Source organism: Gnatocerus cornutus, chromosome 2, assembly GCF_029298725.1.
Source record: "Gnatocerus cornutus isolate USDA-ARS CGAHR chromosome 2, icGnaCorn1.1, whole genome shotgun sequence".
NCBI classification, from domain to species: domain Eukaryota; kingdom Metazoa; phylum Arthropoda; class Insecta; order Coleoptera; family Tenebrionidae; genus Gnatocerus; species Gnatocerus cornutus.
In genome coordinates this window covers 4,236,798-4,263,645 of record NC_142234.1, presented here as the reverse complement: position 1 = coordinate 4,263,645, position 26,848 = coordinate 4,236,798, and the positions used below count along the sequence as shown (strand labels likewise).

General features: G+C 32.5%; 1 protein-coding gene across 2 annotated transcripts in view; it reads left to right on the top strand.

Annotated features, from left to right (window-relative positions):
* The window catches only part of LOC148178198 (homeobox protein caupolican-like), a 60,199-nt gene that overhangs the window by 9,642 nt on the left and 23,709 nt on the right, over window positions 1-26,848 (top strand). The window contains exons 1-2 of one of the 2 annotated variants that reach the window (XM_088050909.1): window positions 21,586-21,830; window positions 25,801-26,136. In XM_088050909.1, the coding sequence (XP_087907035.1) occupies window positions 21,783-21,830; window positions 25,801-26,136 (384 nt within the window). In that variant the 5' untranslated portion in view covers window positions 21,586-21,782. Of the gene's footprint in view, window positions 1-21,585; window positions 21,831-25,800; window positions 26,137-26,848 lie in introns of those variants that run through there. The other variant, XM_088050908.1, reaches the window with a different exon arrangement.

Here is a 26,848-nt window from a genome sequence, read left to right as displayed (position 1 = left end):
TAGTGCTTTAGAAGCTAAAATAATAAAATTTAGAGAGCTTAAGGCGGCGATTTACCCAGAGCATTCTAGGTTTGCTGTTTAGTTTCTCTGCTGTAATCTTATTATCTTATCTTTTTAGCATAGCATTTTATTAGTTGCACTACAGCTCAGAAAGAGTAGACATTGGAGACAGCGATATAGAAAAAATAATGATAAAAAATAATAATATAAAAAAGAAAAACAAAAAATATAAAAGCAACAACAAACCAATTATTTAATAAAACAAAAAACAAACAAACATAAAATTAGCCGAAATTATTAAAACAAAGGCATTCCTTTGTCGCAACGCGAATTCACAAGCTCGGGTACCAAATTTGTTCAAGTAATGTTCCAAACTACAGTGAAACCTGTATAAAAAGGAATTGCAGTCCGATGTTTACGTTTAAGCAGTTTTCCGTTTTATACATTTTTTTCTGAAAGCATTGACAAGTCTTCCGCAAAAAATTTCCGGCCAACAATTTGAAGCTTTCAAATTTTGATGTTCAAAACGTTCGGCGATAAATTTGGTTTCCAATTATAAAAGTAGACCTGATACATATAACTAGTTTAATTACTTCTTCGTTCTTGGTAGCACAAATTTTCCGTAATAATTTTTCGTTAAACTGATTTTTATTTTTTTTTTCATATTTAAATTGAGTTATTAATTGTTAAACACTTAAATTATCACATTCTTGAACTCGGTGTAACTCTATTTATTCTTTTAAAGTGAACATGTTTTTCGTCCATCCATTCATTGCCCTGAATTCTCGATATCTAAATTTTTATTTGGAAGTAAAATTCGTGTTAGCTATAATAAAAAAAATATAACCTAAAACCTCAGCTGAAGTACAATACGAGGTAAACAATATAAACAAGACAGTCAGCGTGTGACTTGTTTTTTAAACAATTCCCAATTGCTTCTAAGAAAATTTAAAAGAGTAAACAAAAAATTTCCCTTTTAAATATGCAATAGTCCGTTTTTTGGCTTCCGTGTTTGCGTAAATTCTGCTGTTTTTTTAGAAGTTTCAGGTCTTTAAAATAGTCAATTTTGTAAAAATCCAAACAGTTTTACAATAAATATTTAAAATTATAAAATAAGTTATAGTAAATACAGACTTAACATAGAAACCGATCTAAAAGGCAAAAATTTGAAAAATTAGATGCTGTAATAAAATAATTCTAAATAATATCGCCCACATTTGATAAAAAAAACTTTCAATCCCTTAATAAATTAAAATTGCAAGGCGAGAATTATGTAACGAATACCGGAAAGAAGGTAAAAGAAGAAAAACTAAGTGGAATGTGCGATGTATTTGTCAAGTGCTGTATGCCCTCGTTCTAAAGAATCTGTAAATAAAAATTTACTTCTTATCTAAGTGGACTGTGAATGAACTGAACAACAAACAGAAAAACTTGATGTTGTCTAAATTCGTAGTAAATCATAAATAAAGCCAAGACACAAATCATTTTTGTTGTTCCTGACACTTTGGCCAATGGTCAACCTTTAACAAAGACATTTTTACATCAAGTAATCTCTTCAAATTTTGACACAACGTGAAAGTTATCCTATCACATCTGTTTTAATTTATTCTAATTGTTAAAAGTGTTATAGGTGTATTGCAAATGTGCGCTAGCATTGGCACAATTGAACCAATAAAAATGCAAGCAAAATAATAATCTTCAGCAGATTTTACTATTTTTAAATCTTTAATTGACCAGTGTCAATTTTAGACTAAAAAAATTTTTTTTAGATACATACAAAATGTCCGCACCTTAAAAGGGAGTAATTGTGGTCCTCCAGAGTACAAAAAAAATGCCAGAATCTCTGTTTTTACAGTAGGACCAAAATAAAATTAGAATAATGGCAACATTGCTGAACTGTTCTCCCAATAAGTTACATTTCGAGGCTTTACTTCTTTTGGCATGCGTAAAATCTGTAAATTTTGGAAGGAGAAAGAGAAATTTTAGAAAAAATTTTCTCTTTGATTTGCACGCATTTTTTACGACGAAACTTAATTGAATCCAATAATGTGGGAGAGCTGTTCTTAGTGTGCCACTGAGCAATACAACAACAAGATCTCTAGAAATGATGATTTTGAGTCCAGCGCACATTTTTCTGGTGAAATCCTAAATTTTTGAAATGGCATCTAAAAAGTGGCAAATAAAAAGGCATTGCCCGTTTTAATTTAGTGAAACCATAACGCGTCTAATCTAACGATTATCCAGCCATTATTTCGTCGTTAAAAGGGTTCAACTAAGTGGCCTAAGTGGATATTCCAAGTTAAAGAAGCGCAGGTGTCCACTGATTATTTTAAGTTGGCATGCAAGGGATATAGACCTGTCCACTCCGGAAGTCGGTTAATTGCGTCAATTCTTCCACAAAACACGTGTGTTCACGTGTGGGAAAGTCTTAGTTAAAAAAGCCGGTAAACATTCTAAAATATGGTATTTTTAATTAGCTCGAAATTCCGCGAGGGTCAAAATCTATAAAATGTCGCATTAAACATGATTTATCGGGTGGTCCAGAAATTCATTCAATCAGTTCGTACGTGCGCTTAATGTCACATAAACTAACTTTTTAACCTTGTCAAATATAACGAGAGTTGTTAGTTTGCCAAAAACAATAGCCCCTTATTCGTTCTAAGTAATTGAAATTATATTGTGACGATGAAAACAATAGGCGGCTATAAATTCGACATAATTCTCGTGTTTTCATGACTCCTTTCCGTTAAATTGAGAAAAATTGCGACCCAACAGTGTATACGGGTCACCTGCGTGAGAGCTGCGGAGTCATAAATACCGGGTGTTCGTTTTCTTTAACATTGTACCTACAAGATTCACCATATTTAAAATCTCGTAAATTACTCAAATATCGGTAATAAATACCGAGTGTTTGTTTAATAACCACCTTTCAACCACATTGTTCATCTTTATTTATTTTTTATGACTCAATAGACATAAAGACTGGAACAGCGATAATGATAATAAAATATTATAAAATGATGTTCGTCTTAAATATTGCCGTAATTAAAAACGTACCTACCTATTAGACTCCATCACAAAATTTGTTTGACTATATCAACAATCATAAAAATAAAATGTGTGATACTCATAAAATTACATAATCGAGAGCCGCCTGTGGCCGTGATTTTTATGTTTGATGGCAATTTTAGAGACTCCGGCGACGTCTGCCATATTTTTAATGGTTAGGTACATCAACTTCTTTTATTTTTCTTGTATGAGTGTTATGTGATAATAAAATAAATTACAGGTGTTCGTTGTGGTGGCCAATGAAAACCGACAAAGAAAAGAAAAATGTGAATTTGATTGGGTGGGTGGGTGTACAAAATGATCTTTTATAGTTGTTTTATAGGTGATGATTAATATTTTCGTGGTTTTAATTGGTTGGGAAACTGTCCTTTTATTTATCCACTTTTAGTCAAGAAATGGATGTGAACTACACGTGTTTCAATGCTTTCATTATTTTCTGACTAATGTAATTTTAATTTATTCATTCAGAATGTGACAGCACTGCTGTGTGAACACGTGCAAGTCTTTCAACAATTCGTGCATAATTTTAAGTGTAAGTTCTAACTTCTTTAACTTCTATAGCATTTTTTATTCTAAATTAATATGAACCGCAATTTAGAAAAAATCTATTGAAGCTTATACTTCTAGTAATTTTTAAGCCAAAGCAACTAAATTTGGAAGTTTCTAAATTAGATTTGCATGCTTATTAACTCTACCTAATTTCAAATTATACATAAATCAGAAACGACAAAATATTAAAATTTTATTTTAAAGTTAAACCATAGATTTTTGAAAAAATATCTTAAGGGCTGTAACTTTTGTAGTTTTAATGCCACCACTAAATTTGAGGAAGTTAGATATTTTGAGCAGCTTATTACTTGTGTTCTTTTTTAAATTGTAAGTCAAACAGGATACATGCTAGGATTTTTTATTTATGAAATGAAAATTTCCAAACAATTTTATTAAAGTTTGTAACTCTGGTAATTTTAATGTTACAACAATCACATTTGTGTAGGTCACTTATTTGAATCTTGTTACTAACTGTACCAAATTTTAAATTATTTTTGGAATTATTTATTTTTCGGATGAACTCAAACTATGAATTGTTTTTATTAGGGGTGGTAACTAATTTAAGGAGGTTATTTAACATACTTTGACTTACACTCCCAAATTTCAAAATTATAGAGTGAAAACAACAGATTTTGGAAATATTTATTTTTTTCATAAATTTAGAAACTGAAAAAAAAATACTAAGGGTTGTAAATCTGGAAATTTTGACGTCAAAGCAACTAAATTTGGGGGAATTACTAACTTAGTCTTGCTTATTAACCGTGCTTAATTACAAAAATATACAGGGTCTGGCAACACTTGTGTCCACCCCTAAAATCGTCTTTAATTTTAAAGTTAAAATTTTGAAACTTTGCATACGCTCATAGTTGACAAAGCTCTTGAAGCTGACGCAAAAATTTGTTTCTCATCGGTTTGGTTGACGTCGCGACGCCTAAGAAGTATAATTTTTAGCGATTTTTGAGTTTTTGCGGAAAAATTCGCGAATTCAATATTTTTTCAACGTAACTGTGATACAAATATCTGAGTTTTTATTTTAAATCTAATGCAAATTGTGTTTAAAATTTGCGAAAAAAACGCTGTTTTATCAAGTTAATTTTCAAAATTATGACAGCGCAGTGGCAAACTACGTTTACACCAAAATTTCTCAAGTCACTTCATTCACTCTTATAAAGGTTAATTTTGATTAACACGGGCATGTTGCACTTTATGGACACCAGAAATCATTAATTAACATAGACAAGACGACAATTTCACCAAGTAAGACTTTTGTTACAATCTAAAGCGAACCAAAGGATAGATGTCGTTTGTGACACAAGATGTTGACAGATGAGTGTAAACGTAGTTCTCACTTTTGACGTAATAAAATTGGAAACTAACTTGGTAAAACAGCATTTTTTTCTCAAATTTTGAAGACAATTTGCATTGAATCTAAAATGACAACTGAGATATTTTTAACTCATTTATATTAAAAAAAAATTAATTAAATTTTATCTTTAAAATTGAAGACGATTTTGGGGGTGGACACCCAACCAAAAGATACAAAATTTAAATTTTTTAATTTTGGAAATTAAACCAAAAATTTCTGAAGAAAATAAACGTGGCCGGCAACACTTGTGTCCACCCCCAAAATCGTCTTTAATTTTAAAGATAAAGTTTTGAAAATTAGCATAAACGCATAATTGACAAAATTTGTTATTTTATTAGAGTTCGTTTAGCGTCGCGACGCCTAAGAAGTATATTTATTATCAATTTTTAAGTCACTTCATTCGTATTGCACCTTTTGGACATCAGAAATCGTTAATTAACATCGACAAAGCGACAATTTCACCAAGTAAGACTTTTGTTACAATCTAAAGCGAACCAAAAGATAGATGACATTTGTGGCTCAAGATGCTGACTGATGGGTGTAAACGTAGTTCCCAATTTTGACGTAATAAAATTGAAAACCAACTTGATAAAACAGCATTATTTGCTGAAATTTTGAATACAATTTGCATTAAATCTAAATTGACTAACGAGATATTTTTAACACACTTATAGGTATTGAAAAAAAATATATATCGGTTGATTTCACAAACTCTTACAATTAGCTAAAAATTACATTTTAAAGGCTTAGTCAACTATTACCGTATGCAAATTTTCAAACCTTTAATTTAAAGACGATTTTGGGGGTGGATACAAGTGTTACCGGATCCTGTATATCTACAAAAATAAAATTTTTAGAAAGCCGTTGCTAAAAAATTATAATAATTTATTAATCAACATGAAACAAGAATTTCAAAAAAAAGTTAAAGCTTTTAATTTTAAGGCAACAGCAATCACATTTGGAAAAGTCACTAATTGTGACAAATTTCAGAAGTCTACAGCAGAAACTGCAGCAGATGAATAAAAAAAAATTATGTTACCTATAGAATAGACCTATTAGAAACGCAACTCATCTTTTTCCGCGCAATACTAATGTCAACGGGTCAACAAAAATTTCGGAAATAATTCGAGCAGAAATAAAATATAAAAAATTTAGTTATCCTTTAAAAAAAACAATGAACTGGTAAGGCTTGGTTTGAACTAGACCGTCGAAACTCGAAAGTTTGTCAAAGCCACTATCATTGTGTATTTACAAATTGTCCAAAATACATGAAAGTACCATTTGTAGGAAACTTTATTTAAATGCTTCTAGTAACAGAAATCGATTCTTCAACGCTGTAGGTGACGTTATGCTACCTCCAACTGACAGCAACTGTCAAACGTCTAATTTAAACCAAGCCCTACGTTTTCATTGATTTTGTGTTTCAAGGATAACTAAATTGAATTTTTTTAATCATATGGTATGCCTAAAGCAACTTTTCTTGTATTTCTTAATCTCGCTTAAGAAAATTTCTGCTGTTGTCATTGTCGCTTCGAATTTCTGGTCATACCTGTATTATGTTGGTGGCAACTGCTCCGTTTTCCCAGTATTTTTTTAGTAAAAACACTTTTTGCATTGGATGCAGATATTTCATTTGAAAAATGCGAATCCCTCATCATAAATATGCAATCTAAGGCAAACTTGTTAACGTTAGCGATAAGCAAAAGCAGCAAAATGCTTCAATGCAGTGTAAAGCCCCAAGACGTTACACTAACACATGTCTGCATTAAAATTAATTAAAAGAATTTGCATAAAAAGCAATTAAATAGTCGGAATACATTAGTGCGCATATATAATAATCGACAATTAAACAGAACCAAAATTAGATGTTATGACACTTTTTTATCTCTTGTTCCCATGAATTTTAACAACATTAATTGAATGTTGGCGTATATGTATTAAATGTTCGTACGACCGAAGTAATAAAGTATCATTTCCATAGTAATCATCTTATAAATTAAAATAATTAAGCGTCAATCATTTCAGATATGTGAGTACTTTGATTTTATCTCGGATTATATAATTAAAAGAGGGAACGCCATTGTTGCTTGCGGACGCTCAAGTTCGCAGAAAATGTTGGTGCGGCCGCGACGACGGCAGTTTTATTTTAATGGTTGAGTTTAATTGCATTATTTAAATAACCCTCTTTTAAAATTATTATGGTCGAGTAATGTACGTGTTGTACGTTTCCTTGTGTGTTAATCTAAGAATTCTTGAAGGTAATAATCAGATGGCATGACGATAAATTATTACTAATTAAATGGACGAAATTTATGGGACTAGGAACAAATAGCCTTTTTAACAATACATTCATACATAACTAGGACTAAATTATACAAAATTCTGAAACGGGAAATATTTCGCTGCCTATCCTAAATTATATTTTCACTGTTAAATTTATTCAAGATTGTTTGTGTAGCACTCGTGTTTTTTAACTACTATATAATTAGCTTATCTATTTTATACTCAAAACAAAGATTATTAATAACTATTAATTTAACTATGTGTAACGAACGGTATAGGCACTAAATTTGAAAGTGTAATACGGAAGCAACACAAATTGTTTGAATAAACAACGCGCAACACAAAAATCATATTTTACAATAGTTTGTCAACACAATTGTAAGTGTTTTTCTTAAATGGCTATTTACAAAAATAAATAATAATTAACTCCTTTTAAATAATCAGTAAAGCAAGAAAAACATGCATTTCATAATCATAATTTATCATAGTTATTTATGTAACTTTCCAATTATCGAAAAATGTATGCCTTGTTATCAACAATGTGAAAAACAATTTGTTAAATAGCATGTAGGTAAATTAATAATATTAATAGGTATACATTAAAACTAAAAAATATTTACTGGATCAGATGGAATGGTAGCGTAGTGTCGCCTCGGGTAATTAAATACCATTGGTAAATTTTTTGTTAACTAAAAATCTGTCTTGAATAGGAAATAAAACGAGGTATTCAGTGATATTTTTTACATACTTTGGTTTTATGGTTTGATTAAAGTAATACAATTGTTTTAACAATAGTAGTTTTCAAATAATTTTGGCTAATTTTTTTTTTAAGAAAATGCATTTTGTTAACTTTCAGATTGTTTGGATCTTTCAGAATATAAGAACATATTTCTTTTCCATTTTTATAAATTAGAAGAAATTATATGTTAATAGATATTTTTAAAATCCATAAAATTTGCGTCTTTCCTTACTTACCAACTTTTGATTTTTGTTTTTAAACGTTGTTTTCTAATTTTTTTAGAATTTGATTTTAAAACGTGTTTTATTCTCTTATCCAATGTTATAGTTATTCAGGATGGCTCATCTAAGACTTTCGAGTTCATAATTATAAACGGATTTAAATGAAATTTAAAACCAAGATGGTAACTGAAGAGGTAAAGAATGATTAGGCATTGTAGACGACACTCTTTTGTTAAAAAGGTTAATTTTATTCGTCTTAATTTAAATTTCAATTATTTCAAATTACTTTTATCTTATAAAATGGCAATAATAACAAGCGTTCTCTGAAAATCAACCGTACAAAAAGTCCAATTTTCAAAATAAAGGGCAAAAACAAAGCCAACATTTCCAAAAACTACAAAATCATCTCCGGCTATGAAATCAAGGTCAGTTTTGGACATTTTTGACATTTGTTTCAGTCATAGTTTTTGACATAGAAACCGTTAAATGTGTAGCAATTATTAAAACTTGTCAAAAAACAGTTTCAGTGCGGGTGCACAAAAGCAATTACCACTAAATCGTTTCAAAAAAATTACCACTTTCAATGGTAAAATGGATTTATTCTTAAACGGCAAGAAGGATCCAATTTAACCTGATGGTAAACCTTTTGAATACAGTTACCCGTTAAAAAGGTAATTAAAATTGCATTTTTAACGTTGAAATAGTTTAATTAAGTTTAATTTTGTTTGACAACAGGAATCTTTGTTGCCTCGTATGTTAATTATGCCTTTCGTAAGTAAGATGTAAAATAATCCACTACCATAATAGATACTACATATAAGAGTAAGGAGGTAAATTATCCACGACAACAAATCAGTAATTCTTCAAATCGTAGATCAAAAAAATAAGATTTTTGGAGTGAATACTATTACACTCGAATGAAATACTAGATTTTATCCAAAGCCTCTGTTGGTCGCAATTAAAGCATTAAAAATTTGACAGAAGTGACAATAGAGACAAATTTCAGAGCATTTCTAAAGCTATGTCTGTAACATAAATTTTTTATGAGTTCTAGAGGGTAATAGAGTACTTTATCGGTCTCGAATAAGTTAATAAAGACCATTTTATTAGTGCATTTTAGATTATAAATACTTATTGTTTACAATTTTCGTTGAGATTTTCAGCTTTTTTATAAATTTATAAAGTAATAAAACAAATCCAAAATCTGAAGAGTTTAATATGAGAATCTATTAGAACTGAAATGTAGAAAGAAAACGTTACAGTTCTAAAACAAGAGGAAAGAACAGAATTAATCGAAAAAGTCGCAAAACTCCAAAGGATCTTAAACTTGTAAAGAATACCAGACAATTTAAAATTCCAAGGAATCATAAAAAAATTCATAAAAAATTCTAGAAACTTACAAGAATCGGATAAATTACAGAGAAATCTATTGGGAACATGCAGAGTGGTGGGTAGCGAAATCGACGCCACCGTTCATAGTGGTCAGAAATCGCAATAATTACGCGGTTTACATTTTGCGAACCCATGTGAAAATGTGAAACAGCGTTTAGAGGGTTTTGTGGTTATTTATAAAAAACTTATTGATTAAATATGGACCACGTCAGTTGTTTTGTTGTAAATTCTAAGATTTTGTTGTAAAAAAAACTGTATTAAATGTATAGATAGCCATTAATTCAAGCGGTACTACTTATTTGTTTGAATAAAAAATCTATTTGAATTCTAAAATCAGGAAAACCAAAACTTCATTTTTAGCTTTTATTAGCAGATCAACTAGGAATCCGGACGGTACTACTTAACCTAAAATGTACCTACACGATTAGATTATGTTTTACTTTAAATTTTCTTAATTTTATTTACTTAAATTAATTAATTCGATTTTAATAGATCAGTAAAAAATCGGGTCACGTCTGAATCACTTTACAATCACACTATATATTTTTTTAATATTCTGACAATGCTATTCTAATAATACAAGCAGAGCCAACAAAGTTGCAGATGCTAGGGTGAGCCGACGTCGCTAAAGCCTCATTTCCACGGTCCGTTCTAGAGAGAACAGAATTTGATTTACGATGGAATTTGAGTTATTGCACCATATTTTGCGGTCAGAAAATTTGCAAATCCTATTGCACCCTTGGTTTACAATCCTCTGTTCCGATTCGGGCGGACAAGCTGGTTGAAACGCCGAACCACCACACGGACTGCTACATTTGATCGTAACCAAACAGTTTTAATTACTCCAAGTCTTTTAATTTAAACACTAATTTTTTATCATAATGTTTAAGGTTAACTTATATAAATGTGGATTCATTTTAATAAAGATGGCGATAAATGCAGATGAATATATTTATTTCCTGCATTGTAATTTACAGAATCATTGTATGGAAAAAGGTGGATAAATACAGGTAGGTTTCTTATCTATGTAAGTGGATTAACCCTTTTGAAGTAATTGACAGGCCTCTATATTCTTATGGATTTAGTTGGGTTTATTACCTGGAGAGTTAAATTTTTTATTTGATCCTGTAAATTAAATCTGCTAAATAGATTTTAGTAGAATTTACTTACACAACATATCTACGAAATAAGAAACTTGAAGGATCAATGAAATTAAATAAATTCTGTACTAGTTCAACTCAACGAATCATCTTGTCTGTTCGACATCGGTTCGACGGACATTTCAATACAAAACCAAGACAGAACGGACAGAACCAACTTGTTCGTCCGACGTGTTATAATTTTTAGGAGAATTAAATAGCCACTGATCAAATACGTTACGTTTGATATTTGAGAATGACCTTAGATCTTATCATTTGAACTTTTTTTTGGCCATTTCAAAAGTAATAATCTGAAAACTGCAGCTACTATTTGATGTTAAATAACTTTCATTTTTACCAATCAATTGTCAGCAATCATGAAGTGCAATTAAAAAAAATTAATTAGGTTCTCTGCGTTTCGTCTCGGTTCTCTGTCGAACTGTCCGGTGCGTTCTGTCTTGGTTCTGTGTTGAAATGTCCGCCGAACCGATGTCGAACAGACAAGATGGTTCGTTCGTTCAGTTGAACTAGTACAGAATGTTCTTAAATTTGTTTCATTTTATTTATACTTCAAGTTACTTATTACGTGGATATGTCAGCTATGGTAATTTTGACTAATATTCAGAAAATTTAATTCATAGAACAAAATTAAAAATTTAAATCTTCAGGTAATATCTCTGACCAAAATCCAAAAGATTCAATTCATAGAACGCAGACCAAGCATACAAAAATCCCTGTTTTTCGAACGTACAAAATAATTTCATAAGTTAGGTTCATTCTATGCGGCCAATTTTATTACTGTGCGTTCTGTGTTTTGTTCTGTGTTGAAATGTCCGCCGAACCGATGTCGAACAGACAAGATAGTTCGTTCAATTAAAGCAGTAAACTTTATATTGTAGGTAAATTCTTATATAAACCGTGGTAAGTCAGAAAGTCAGAAAACAAAATTAAAAATTCAAATCTTCAGGTAATAAGTCGGACCAAATCCACAAAAATACTACCTGTCGGTTTCTTCAAAAGGGTAAATCCTCTCACAGAGATAAGAAACCTACATACCTGTATCCATTCACGCCTGTTTTCATACAATAATTTTGTATATTTCATTGCAATATTTAGCTTGATGTTAAAATAACTTCTCCACCAGTAAAATAATGTCAGGAATAATCAATTGAAATACAGTAACATTTTTTTATTCCTATTTAACGAGATTAATTATACAAAAATTCTGAAATGCATTGTTTATTGGAAGTTTTCTCCAAAGGAGCGGCTAATTTCAATTATTCTGTGCGTTCTGTGTTGAACTGTCCGGTGCGTTCTGTCTTGGTTCTGCGTTGAAATGTCCGTCGAACAGACAAGATGGTTCGTGCATTTAAACCAGTACAGAATGTTTATAAATTTATTTTATTTTATTTATATTTCAAGTTACTTAGTTCGTGGATATGTCTGGTATGTTAACTTTCACTAATATTCAGAAAATTTAATTCATAGAACAAAATTAAAAATTCAAATCCTCAGGTAATAACTGACCAAATCCACAAAAATACAGACCTGTCGGTTATTTCAAAAGGGTAAATCCACTCACAGAGATAAGAAACGTACCTACCTGCATTCATTCGCGCCTGTTTTCATACAATGATTCTGTACATTTCAATGCAGGAAATAAGTATGTTCATCTACATTTATCAGCATATTTATTAAAATTAATCCACATTTATATGTGTTATTTACCTGATTAACATTATGATAAAAAATTAGTGTTCAAATTAAAAGAATTGGAGTAATTAAACCTGTTGGTTATTATCAAATGTAGTAGTCCGTGTGGTGGTTCGGCGTTTCAACCAGCTTGTCCGCCCGAATCGGAACAGAGGATTGTAAACCAAGGGTGCAATAGGATTTGCAAATTTTCTGACCGCAAAATATGGTGCAATAACTCAAATTCCATCGTAAATCAAATTCTGTTCTCTCTAGAACGGACCGTGGAAATGAGGCTTAATAGTCTTGGAGAATTATTATAGAGAATCCTAGAGAGTCAAAGAGCTGCTTAGATTAAGTCGATCCAAATTCCAAAAAATGTAAAAAAATCTGAATTGTTGAGAGGATCAAAATCTTAGAAATTAGAAATGTTCAAAGAAAAAGAAAAAATTGAAGTGAATTGCAAAGTGGGCAATAAAAAAGTTAAAAAATAACTAGCAAAAATGTCTTTATCGGAGTCTCGTCGGAATCGTTTTACAGTGTCGAATTGTTCAAATTATTTGAGTTAGGACTTTTATTATTCTTTCCAAGTGGATTCTTTAAAAGTGTTCTGATGAAGTTTACAAGTAAAACTGAATTTACGTGTGAGTTGTGATGCTGATGACTATGAATTCTCTAAAAGAAGGCAACATTTGACCATTTTCCGTAATAACTTGAAGTAACTTTTGTTGTGTGTGATTCGAGCAAATCGAAAAAAGTCACTTACCAACCAATCGAGACAAAGTTGGGATATTTTCAGTGAATTACACATTTTAAACAAATTAATTTTTGCAACACCTCATTTTTAAAATGTGAATTGTTTACATGCAGAATAATAAATGAAATTTTCAAATTTAACAGAACATAGTTAAATTAATAACGAGAGTCCGGGGGGTTTTGCCCCATTAGAATTTTGAATTTATTTTTGCAGAATTACAATTTTCAACGCTAGCTGATGTTGTGGTGAAGAGTCCACCCTGTATTGTGCGCTCCTACAAAAATAAACCCTTTCTTACATAATTACAATAAACACATATTAGAGATTCCAGCGAACTCATTTTGCCAGTCATGACCCAACTTCAGTTTCTTCATTATGTAAAATCATGGTATTGTTACAATCAATTATGTACCCACGCTGTCTCCCCAGTTGGTATATTAAATAACCACTCTAGTAGCGTACTAATAAATAATCTACATAGTAATTTCTCTGCTTACGTTCATTCGATTAAATCATATTTGACCAATGACAATTCAAACATCATGACCATGAGACAAGATGCGTGCCAACCAAACGAAAGTTTGATAAGAACATGCATGTAAAATGCACGAAAGTGCATGTGCCAAGTGATTTCCTGTGACATGTTTTAGCGTTTTGTGTTTTTGCAAATCATTATTGTTGTTCCAGTGAACTCGACTTTGCCTCGTGCCATATTTCCAAAGCGTGTTTTCGATAGTTGGATTGGTTCTCTAGTGCGGAAAAAAAACATTTCCGGGCGTTATTGAAATTGAAGGACTTAAAATGGTGATGCACTGCGTAAAGAAGGAAATGAGATTCGAATTCAAGTAACATTGAAATTACCGATTTTTTCGTACTTTTTTAATCAACTTCTGGAGTGAAATAATTTGTTGTAGTTTCGGTTTTAAAGTAACCTCAGTTGACATATACCTAGTAAACATTTTATGGCTTAAGTCAAACCACCCATAGCAATAAAACTGAGTGTTGTAAACTGCAACCGATAAATTTCTAGGTTGACCGATGGTTGAACAGGCCCGGACTCATTTCGTCTCATTTATGGTCCCCAATCGCAAGGATAAGTACTGCCTGGTCCTCCCATACATAATGTAGCCATAAAATTTACTAGGTGTATGTCAACTGGGTTTACAGTACATCAATCGAAAGAGCAGCTAAAAATCTATAAATGGGTCAAATCTGACGTCTACAAGTCAAATATTTTCGAAGTTAGAGGCAGAAAACGAAAAATTAAGATTTTTTACTAGTTTGAGTTAGAAATGTATTTCTTAAAAAAATGAAAATTTCAAAATCGAAATGAGGCTGGATTCTTGCTGTATTTGTGAAATAGATGTCAAAATACATCAAATAAAAAGTTTTTATCAAGATCCAACGGTTACTTATGAAGAAATCGGCAGAAATGTGCATGAAATTCCCAAAACTCGTCGAAAAATCACATAAATTTGAAGTCAATTTCTGCTTTACCATTTCCAATATTTTTCATTCGGGCTTGTGATTTTGGTAGTTATGATGCTAAAGCAACGAAATTTGGAAAGATTACTAGTTTTAACTTGTTGACTGTTTATCGTAAAGAACAGTTTTTTTGAACAACAGGGACGGATTTTAGAAATTTTTATTTTCAAGTCGGGCCAAAAATTTCCAATATATTTAAAGCAAACTTATAACTTTAGTAGTTTTAACGCAATGAAATTTGGAGAGATTTTTATCTTTAACAGGGGCAGGCAGTCAACTGTACCAAATTTCAATTTTTTTTAACAACAGGGACGGATTTTAGAAATGCTTATTTCAAGGCGGGCCAAAAATTTCTAAAAACGCGATTTTTGTCTAGAAAATTCTGTAATTTAGCATAGTTGATTAACAAGTCAAAAGTAGTAAAGCCTGTAAATTGTACTCTCCGGAGTCTAAAACAGTTAAAATTACAAAATTTTATCGAAAATGACCAAAATTTTTGGTTCACCTAAAAATAAAAATTTTTAACAATCCGCTTTTTGCTCTACAATTTAGTAATTTAGCATAGGTTAATTAACATGTCAGGAGTAGTAAAGCCTCCAAATTTTACTGTCTGGATAGCAAAACTGCCAAAGTTACAAAATTTTATCGAAGAGAGCAGACATTTTTGGTTCACCTAAAAATAAAAATTTCAAAAAACGCGGTTTTTCTTCTAAAATTTTGTAATTTGGCACAATTGATACGCAAGTCAAAAGTAGTAAACCCTCCAAATTTTACTGTCTGAGGACCAAAACTGCCAAAATTACAAAATTTTTTTTGGCTCACTGGAAAAAAAAATTAAAAACGCAATTTTTTTTTCTCTAAAATTTTGTAACTTGGTACAGTTGATTGACAAGTCAAAAGTAGTATTGTAAAACCAGTTGACATACACCTAGTAAATTTTATGGCCACATTATGAGAGGACCGAGCAGTCTAATCCTTGCGGTTGGAGACCATAAAAATAGGCGCACGCCTATTCAACCATCGGTCAACCCTCTTGTCGGCTGCAGTTTACAACACCCAGTTTTATTTCTAAGGGTGGTTTGACTTAAGCCATAAAATGTTTACTAGGTATATGTCAACTGGGTTTACTATATTAGCAACTCAGATATTATCTCACCAGACCTTTGAAAACCAGAGGAAACGAAGACCAGTGAGCTTCTTAAAACGTCAGCTCAGTGGCATCATCCATCATCACCGCGCTGATAACAACCTGCCAAATCGTGTTTAGACTAAACACGAACATAGTGGTCACTTTTTGCCAACTACCTGAGTTGATCCCAGTCAAAACCGTCTTATCAGACGAATATAATTTGCAAAATCACCAAGCGTGTGCCAATTACAACCTCATTCTTATTATTCGCAAATTCACACCACCCAAGTGTGTGATTATTCCCCGCGCTTGTTTATCTGAAAAATAATTCTGGTAATAACACCCATTAAAATGCATCAAACATTACATACATTGAAGGGCCAGGTGTTAGTTTTTCCCTATATCCATGCGATAATCTCTGATATCGAGCTTACACGATTATATTAAAAGACAATCGATTGGTGAAAATGTGTCAGATTCGTTTCAACAGTCCCCCAGTCTTTTTACAGTTCTAAATAATAGTATCGTTTATAAGTAGCCGTAATGACACAGGAGACCTAACCTGTGATTATCTGAAGGAACCATTTTCATAGAACCCTCCATTAAACGGCAGGTGTCGAGAAACTATTAATATTTCAAATTATAATTTCGATTTTATGGTAAAGTTTATAAACTGCGCTAAAAGGGCACAACAAAACTGCCGATTTAATTAACTTATTGCGGCGTTTCTTCATTTGCATAAGAGCATAATTTTTACGGTTATGTCATCATTAGAAAATTAATAAAGACGATGGAATTTATGCTCGTCTGCGGCAATATCATCAATCTTAAACCTACGAACGTAAAATTTTCGTGTTTTTCCCAACTTTCGAGCGGCTGTAAAGTTGGCCCTTATTTGTACCACTTCCAATAAAAATCCGCACCACAAAACCGTAAATGTCACCGTTTTGTTGCAGATGGTAAATTTTGAATTATATTAGCATACTTCCGACGGCGCCAACCATAATCTTTTCTACCTGCGCTGGTATTTCCCGTTTCTATCCCATGGTCTTAGCAATGATAGGAATTCGGAATGACAAACTTATATTATGAATAGACTGACAGTGCCCCCTGCGGTATACAAACAACCCCTGGGTGGATAGAAATCAATTGTTTATAATTCCGGTTAATTTGGACGGCTGGCGAAAACTGGACGCCTTTAATTAGCTCCGGAATTTTAAATAAAGGGGTTTCATATTTCTAGCGGATTAGACGGTAAAATTGAATTTTTTAAAGCATATCTTTGTATAAGTAATTTAAAGTGACGTTTCCGGTTCTTGATCCGACGAGACGATCTAAATATTCTAATCATTTTTTACAGCAAATGAGATAGTTGGAGGTTACCAAAGTTTTTGGTTCAGAAAATAAATTAGCTTCCACTTTTGATGGGGGATCGATAAGGTTTTTCTTTATTTACTGAACGAACCGATTTTGACAGGTGTGAAAAATATGGCTCGATTGTCAATAGTCTAAAGCAGAAAATAAACACTTTACAATGCCACAAAAATAGAAAAAAAAAACAATAGAACTTTTAAGATTTTTGTATTTTGTGGATTGTGCTGATACTCAAAGTTTATAATTTTTTTTAGATTTTCTAATTTAAACTTCTCGATTCTCTTGGTTTCTGAAACTCCCGATTTACCTACCTATCATTTTCACAAGCTTCAAATTTTTCAGACCCTTTTTTTAAATATTTCTATTTTCTACAAATCTTAAAATATGTAGTTTTAGATCTAGAAGATCGTTGCTCAAATGCAATTCTGTGAATCTTTGCGAATTAAAAAATTCCTCAATTTCAATGAATTACTAGAATTGCTTCGAACTTTTTCAATTTTTGAGATCTCCCAACTTTTTTAGTTTCAGTTTCTAAAATCTTTCTCGTGCGGTTAAAAAATAAAATCTTTTTTCTAATACCTCAAAATTTCTAAATTTTCTAAAATTCCAATTTTTAATAGACCATAAGAAAATTGATGTATATTTGTATAAAAAAAACGAGATAAAGTCGTCAAAATGCTGGTTTTTCAATGAGCGTAAAACCAAAAAAAATGTTTTTCCCCGGTGCGAAAACTCCGATCCAACCAATCCGATGTCAGCGATGTTTCAATTTCAGTGGTCTATTTACAATTCAAAACACCGCCTAATAATATACCAAAGTACAAGCCGAGGTATTGTCTTGCTTGAATTCTACTTACAGGTTATTAAAAAGCAGTTGGTCGTCATTTAAATTCCAGAGTAGTTTCTCATTGTTTTCAATGAATGGACCTCCTCGCTTTATAAATAAGAAATTATTACAAACTCATTTGTTGCTAGTCCAAACAAAGGCTATTTTCAGATAACAGATAAAAGAATTACAAAACGTTCGTGTGTGAATTGATGTTATTGTTGAAATTCCAAACGAATGAACATAAATCAGAGATTGCTTCATCAAAGATTTTCGTGCATTTTTTCTTCCAAGAGTAGCGAAATTAGCATAAAGTTCCTACACAATCTCTTTGAGGGTTTAAGTGGAGGAACACGTTCTGCGAATTTTCCCTGGTGGCGGAGATTTCTACTTGGCATAGTTTCTACTTTAGAGAAAGTACACTAATCCCTTTGTACTGCAGGATTTACAGAATTTTGTCAGCGTTCGTTTACATGAATTAAAACATAAAAATGATAATCATCGCCGCTGCACCTGGCTGAAATTAATATTAATATAACGAGGAAAAAACACTCAATTTGCATGATACAAAGACGGACGAAAATAGCACGAGGGTCGTATTTCTTTCATTGTTTCTAATTTTAAAATGCCAAATAGTCGTACTTTACAGTTAGTTGTTTTCGATCATTTATTGCTTACAACCCACTTAAATGCTTACCGTTTTATGGAATATAAACTTATATTGTTAACTTCCTTTGCTCGTAAAAGTCTAATAAATAGGCTATAGGCTATATTTTTCACGTCTTTTTTTATAAAGTGAATATTAAGTTTCATTGTCTGCTTTAAGGAGGAGGAAAAGACGCGACGCAAGTCGTGGAAACACAACACTTCGTAAAATGTCAACAATTTACCACAGTTCCATAAGCTACAATTATTATTATAATTCTTATCAAGAATAATAATTAGTTTTTAGTAAAATAATGTAGCGATCAGAATTTCGTTGTAATTTTTAAATTGTAAAAGTCACAGATTATGTAAAACGCTTTGTTTATAATAGCAATTTATCGAGTTTTATTATTGTTTATCTGAGTAATGGAGCAAAGCAAAGAAAGTTTTTTGAGAGTGGAAAGGAAATTGCAAAATGCGTTTTATTGTCGCACAAAATGCGAATTTTTTCTCCACAAATAAAAACAAAATAAATCCATCAATAAATAAATAAAATCTCGTAATTTTATTTTGAATTTGATGAACAAAAATTTGCTGAAATGATTGTGCAAACATGTTTTTATAGGTATACGAATTTCAATTTTAACTTAAGGCCAAGTAAGAGTCCACTTTTTTGGTAAAGTTCATGGAAAATGAATTAATGAATAAACAATTCCTAGACTCTGCGAGTTTAATAAAATTAACACTTTTGATCGTACATTTTTGTAAATTTAAGCCGCGCAGTAAAATTCTTTCCATATTTATTTTGTTAAACATAGAGAGGGTTTCTTAACTAGAATAAAAAAATTTAGCTTTTAAACTGCATAGATAACATATTAAATATGTAGTGTAAAAATCAGTGTAGAAGTTTTTGAGTTTGAGACTTAAAAATCTAGAATTTTATGAGAACCTACCAATCTCAGAGAAATGTAAATCTGTCATATTAACTTTCAATGCACAACAAGAGAATTTACAATTTTGCTCTTTTAAATTGTAAAATCAAGGAATTTAAAAATTAAATTTTTAATATGTGTATCTAGAAAACCTAAAAATGTAAAATCTGGTCTAGTACCCGAAGAAACTTATCAAATAAGAAAAGAATGAAGGAGAGGTTGAGAATTAGGATCAGTGATCATTGATCAATGGGATAAACATAACATTTCTTTAAACTTTGATGATGATAAAATAATAAAAATAAGTTTTTAAATTATTGTAAATTAATTAAATTATTTATTTTCATAATTTTGGTTAATTTAGAAATGAGAACTTAAATTAGACTATTTGAATTTTTTTAGTAGAATCTAAAGTTTAAACGATAAGTTACAAAATCGAAAAACTTGTGTGCCTATAGATTGAAAAATCTTTACTATTCTGTCATAGTAGATATTAAATATTTAACGTCAAATTTTTTTGCAAAATTACGAAAAGTGTTCCCAACTTGAAGACTTGGATATAAAAATAAAATTTAAGATAAAAAATTCTCGGATTTTTAATTAAAACTGATTTCGAACTTTCAGATGCCAATCATAAAAAAAAATCGATATTTTTAATTGCAGTTGCGTGGTTTTTAGCGTTTTCTTGGTCCTGTTTATATATATTTATTTATATACCATGAAATGGCACACCAAAATTTTGTTTTAGAATTTGGATACCTAGGATTACAATAAAAGAAAAATTACTCGAAAACATGAAAATAGACATCAAAAGCATATAAAAACGATCAAATCAAACTAAGTAAACTTGTGCATATTTTTCAACTAAATATTTATAATTGAGTTCTAAATTGTAAATTGATTACCAAAAACGAAAAATTATGTAGAAAATAATTCTTGTAAAAACTGGACTCAAACAAATGGCAATTGGAAATTATGGTACCCACTTGGACCACAGGTAAAAATTGCCGCCCCATAATGTCCCAATTTTTGTCGTAAAACTATTCATAAAGTCAATCCTCCCCTGGACTTTATGCAAATTAACTAAAAGTTGCCACCACAATTCATGCCTCTAAAAACTGTTAGTTAAATTACTAGTGTAAACATATAAGTATATGCCTGCATCTTTCACATGACAGAATTGCTTTACAATTTATGAAGTAAGTTTTTCTTTATTTTTACTCAGTTGGTACACCTGCGGCTCATATAATTTACCTGTTGTAGCTATTTATAGAATTTTGTCACAAAAACGAAATGGTTCGAATATCCATTAATTACAACAAATTAAGATAAGGCCGTTATCTATTATTTGTACTTCACTAATGGGTAATGACTTTGATATTTTCAAGGAAATATAGTTTTGAATTCTAGATAAAAAATGTACGAAATGAAAGTTAAATTCAATTTGTAGAATCCAGGTAGCGCGCTATAAAAAGATCGTGAAAAGCAAAGCTGCCATTCATGAGCATGTACCTTTATCATTCGTCCTCTTTTACGTTGTCCATTTAATAAACATATCTGAGCATATACTCTCGTATCTTTACTGTTGTAAAGACACATGTGACAATCCAAAAGCAAACGTCCCGAGGTGTAAAGTGACTTTCCATGTAAAAACCGTAGCATCATTCGTCCGAATCAGAATACAAATGATGCGAGCGATTCATTCCGACAAACACCTTGTATCCAATAAATTCAGTTAGCGTTTTTGTTGTATAGAAGTGGGATTTGTCCGGATCTGTGGAGCCCCATAAACAAGATAGTCACGCGTGTTTCCCCTCATTTCGATCGTTCGAGGCGGGGCGATCCGCCCAAAGGCCGGCGTTCGAGGAGTGGGGCTCCAATCCCAACTCGCGCTGCGCTCGAAACTCCGGATTTTCCATGTAGTTACTGGTTGTAACAACACGCCACGCCCACCGGCGCGGGCCAAGGGGGTGACGTATTTCCGACGAGTTCACGAGTGGTTCGCCGTTCCAGTCGCTATCAGATCGCTGTAGCGCATAGTTCGTATAGTGTTTTGTTTTTAAATGTTGTGACGATGGATTTGCACTCGTAGATGGACGACATGTCATGGGGATTGTGAGGTGGTACGGATCTGTGTGTGGGTGACTGTGTTTTGTTCGGGTTACATTAGACTGGGACTGTGCAATGGCAGCGTACGCGCAATTTGGGTACTCGTATCCGGCGGCATCACAGGTACTTAACTTCTAGTTACTATAGTCACCTCGAAAATTGTACAGTACGCGAAATATACAGGTGTTCCGATGAAAAATGTCCTTTTCGAGCCAAAACCAGTAAAACTGTTGAATTAGACAAACGGCTCAGGTGGTTGAGAACCGACGGCACCTGCTCGCGCGGTATCAAAGTGTCACAATTTAACATCGCAGTGTAATTCTTAATTCAAAGTGCGCGAGCAATTAATTTTGGCCCTGAAATTTGCAAATTTTCAGATCTTTCAAGTAACGCGTTGAATTTTAATGCAGCTTATTAAAATATTCTATTAAAAGTCTCAACGTAAAATTTATAATTGGCCGTTTGCTGGAATGCAAGTTAACGATTTTTTTTACTATGTAATTGCGCCTGATTATAAGTAGTCAATTACCAGCGTATATATAATCAGTTAATAAGGAGTAAACGACGGAATTCAAATTTATACGAATAAAGTAAAAGTTTTATGAAATTAAAAATACCTACGGAAAGGTTAACATCTGCTTTCATTAAAAATACAGAAGGGGTTCATTATAAGTGTGCGCACTCGCTGGCAATTTATAAAAAGTTGTACCGCCGTGGACCGACATAAAATTGAGATAAATATCCACAAAAGTCATATTTTAGAAATTTTGTGTAACAAATTGGTCTCTGGAGAAGTTTACCTAAAAATAATTATTTCTACCTTTTGTTACTCACAACCTTGCTTGTAATCTTGGGGTTCGGACTGATTGAACTCAAAATACAATTTATTATCACTTGATACGGAAATTGGAAAATCTGATTGAACGATTGTACGGAGGTGCACTAAATTGAAAAACGCTTTTTATGTCACCACGGGGGATAATCTCTAAACGATTGCAATCTGCGAGTTTTAACCAAAAAATCGCAGCTTTACTAAAAACGTTGGTCCAAAAATTGCGCCTTCTTTGACAGTTCAATAATGTCGGGATAACGGGAATCAAACCACTGAATAACAGGCGCAGGATCGTAGATTTTCATAAAATTTGTTTGCGCAACGTGGATTCTTTGCGCACATGTTCGACAAAGTGACAGTTTTAAAAAAAATATGCCAAGTTGCGCCGATATAGCAAAGTGCTAAATGCATTTGCACATGCGATTATTGCATTAAAAAACTTGTGCATTTAAATAAATAACGTGGCTCTATCGCGATTATCCTGGAAAGTTAATTCTAAAACTGTAGCTGGACTAATAATTTTGCTGTTGCTGCAAGAATTGTAAAATTAAATTCAGTTTTTGAATTGGAAAAATAGTAGAGCTTCTTCTAGCCCAATGAATTTGCTGTGAAAATCGCGCTTTACATTTTTTTAATTAAAATCGTAGTTATAAACAATCCAGGAAGCCCAATGGAGGAGGAATATCAAAGAATTACGTCTATTTTAAAATACACAAATTACCTAATAGTCATTTAAAATTCGAATTAGAAAAATCATTTTTTACTGCATGAGTGCGTAAACACGAGTTTTATGAAAAGTCACAAATGCCATGAAGAGACTTTTTATGCGTGTATCTTACAACGTTTTTTTATAAATTTAATTTATAAAAAACATAATTGTCACTAAATGTCAAAATAAATAAAATTTGGCAGCTGATTTGTCGTATCTAAGCAAACAGTGTGTAATGCGCAGAGTTGACCAAACTTTTAAACCAAAATTTGTTAATAAAATGCCAACTTTTTGCACGATCATAGATACCTTATAATATTATAATCCTTCACAGATGTTGGAAACCAGAGTTAAATTATTATTGGGTAAAAAATGAACGTAACAACTGTTATATTCATAACCAAATTTTCCAAATGTTTGCCCCAAATTCAAGTTAATTGCCCGATCAGGGTGAGCAGATTAACTTCAGAAATGTGAAGGTCCCTAAATTTGCATCAAATCTCTCAACCTGTGTCTGACTTGAATGAAATTTGATCTTTTTGTGACTATGTTTGTCCCGTTATTTCGACATTCCAAAGGGATGATTTACACTTGTGCCTCTCTAACAAAGAAAGGGGTGGACAACTTAGGACGTGTCTCGCAGGCAACGACCGTTTTAAAGTTGTTGGTAAAAGCAAAAGTTTTACCGACTTTTCCTAGAACGATGTGGGTGCTCTCCCCATTAAGCCACAAATGCGAAACTTTCTCGTTTTGACGTAATAAACACGTCCATAAATAAATCTTTGGAATTTTATCAAAAAGCTAATGAAGACGACAAGAAAAATTTACACCTAATGAGTCTAAGATTACCATTATGATAGTGTCTTATAAAGATTATTAATTTGGCCACCGTGTAGAACAATCTTGCGCAATTTTAGGTACAAGATCGGTCGTTTCTGCCATTTGTAATTAAATTCATTTAGATTAGAATGCATATTGGCGTTACATGAGGTGGAGATTACTGAAGTAACTCGCTCGGAAACTGGTTACGAGACCAATGCGATTCAATGAGGCGAAATCGGGTGCGTACGGGTGTATCAACATTGTGAACTACTTTCATTAGCACTCCGGTTATTAAAACTAATAAAGTTGTCAACTAAATTACTAGTGTTTCCTTATCTTAATTTAAGTAATCTAAATTTAAGTAATAATTAACAGGCAGACTTTAATAGCTAGGTACTAAGTGCACCGCAGTAAATAACGTTGTCACTGATTATAATGGATGAGTGGAAGAACTATTGCACTTTGTATTTACTATTTTTAAGTGGAATCCGAGGCGCTTTTCTTGGTCTGGAGGTAAATTGTTAAGAAGATCAAATCAGTAGGATCTATTTTGAGACCATCAGTTATATTATGTAACCACCCATCATTAATTAACATTTCGCTCTATCCTTCTATTTTTTCATTCTTGGAAGCCGCCAAACGTCCATCCGAAGTAATTAGCGATCACTATTGAACTCACGTGCGTATGAAGAGTTCTGTAAACAAAAGAAGGCAGCAAACATTTGCCTAGCACTCTTGGATTCGCCGGTAATATCCATCACGCCGCTTTTTCTGAAGTCGCCGCAAATGACGTCGCTGAAGCATCAACGTATATTAAATAATACAGTATCGCTCTAATTACTTTACCCGCATGATCTTATTTTGGGAGACGAGTTTATTGGACAACGGGAAAAATATTCAAGGGACAAATTGTTTGTTTTGACTGGTTGAGTTTACTCGACTTCGGGACTACATTTCTCAAGAAGTCTAAAAACGGGTGCTCATTTTTATTTGGAGTTTAAAAGAAAACACTTTAGGTTGAAAAAATCGCAACACGTGTTTAATCATACAAAAAATTTATTTCAAATTAAATAAAAACTGCTTTTGTGGAGAAAATAAAGATCAAAAATTAATTTGAACGGCCCACTTTGCTTAAAATTCCTCATTTTCGAACTGCATTGTGCGCCTTTCACCGAAATTTGGGCTAACATAATTTATCGAGTGAAAATTAATTAGCACCTTATTTTAATAAATTAAATTCGCCGTCTGCTGCGGATATTCATCATCCAATTACCCAGTAAACTTCCGCCAATTAAAGTCTGAAAGAATCAATCGGTTCAATTAAACGTGTTTATTACCTTTGATTGCAATTGTCGCGTATTAGGTACATTGTTTGCACGTAGAAATGAATTTTTGGCAGTTATTAAAACCCCGTAAAATTATTCGAATTTCCGGCCTGCATAAAGTTTCGTAATAAAACCCATTTTTATATCACCATTTCGTCTCGTTTGGATAACAAAATGTGGAATTAATGTGAAGAGGTTGTACATCAATTTCCCATTTCGCACCAAACCTCACTTTATGCCACATTACATAATGTCGTAATGAATGATAAAAATATAATGGAACATCTGTTCACGAGATTTTACGCAAATAAAATCAACATTACATGTTGATAAACCACTTTTCCAATAAAACTCATTAGCGAGGCTTATTTTTGTAAACTCGTTGTTACCAAGTCTTTTTTTCAGCTGTTGGTTTCCGGACAGCCGACGACGAATTCCGGCTCCTCTCCAGCCTCCGGTGGCGGCTCTTTGAGTCCGGGCGGCTCCGGGAGTGTTCCGGGCGCCCTGTCACCCGGTGGAACGTCTTCTTCGGGTCCTACGCAATGCTGCGAGTCCGGAAGACCTCTAGTGACCGATCCAATGACCGGTCAAAGCGTCTGTTCCTGTCAGTATGACCCTGCGAGATTGGCAGCCTTGCAATATCCTCGAAGTGTGGGAGTCTACGGCGCGCCTTATCCTTCCACGGACCAAAATCCTTACCCCAGTATAGGCGTCGAAAGTTCGGCATTTTATTCCCCCTTGGTGAGTAGATCGTATTTCACTTTGTTTGCTAAGATGTTGCAGTGTTTGGGTTTATGCTTGTACGATATTTAAGATGTTGTGTCCACGGTGTAAGAGGTTTTATAATTAACGAATGGAGTTGAGGCCCATTTTCAATTAATTTATATGAAGCGAACACCTGTACACTTCCGGTTTTAGGTAACCGGCTGTTTTACTAAATTAGATTAGAAATGTGATAACTGGAGCTGAGGTAAACGAGCTCTGGCTCTGGCTCTTTGGTTTTTTAACTAACTCATTTTACTCCTTTTCGTATTTTTTATTAGGTAATTAGCTATGTGTTCCACTTATTATTTGTAAGCATTACGGTCCTGCTCCACCAGCAGCCATCGCCCAAATCCAATCTAAATAAACAATTTTAATTCAGACATAAACTTTAAACCATCAAGCGTAACATAAACCAAATTAACTCCGAAGAACCACATAATGGAATGTAAAAAGCTCCAGTGTAACCCCGTCGGTATTCCAGTTGACTGTAAAGCGAAGCCCTTTCTTTTGTCTCGTTTTATCGACGAGATGATCGCATTATCCACGAGTACGGAGTAATCAGCGGTAATCAAGCAAGCAGTCGAAGAGTAATTACGAGCTACTATTGGCCACGCAGAACTCGCTGCGCACGCCACACATCGTACGATAAAAATTATTGCAAGAGAGGGTGAGAAACTGTTGAATGAGG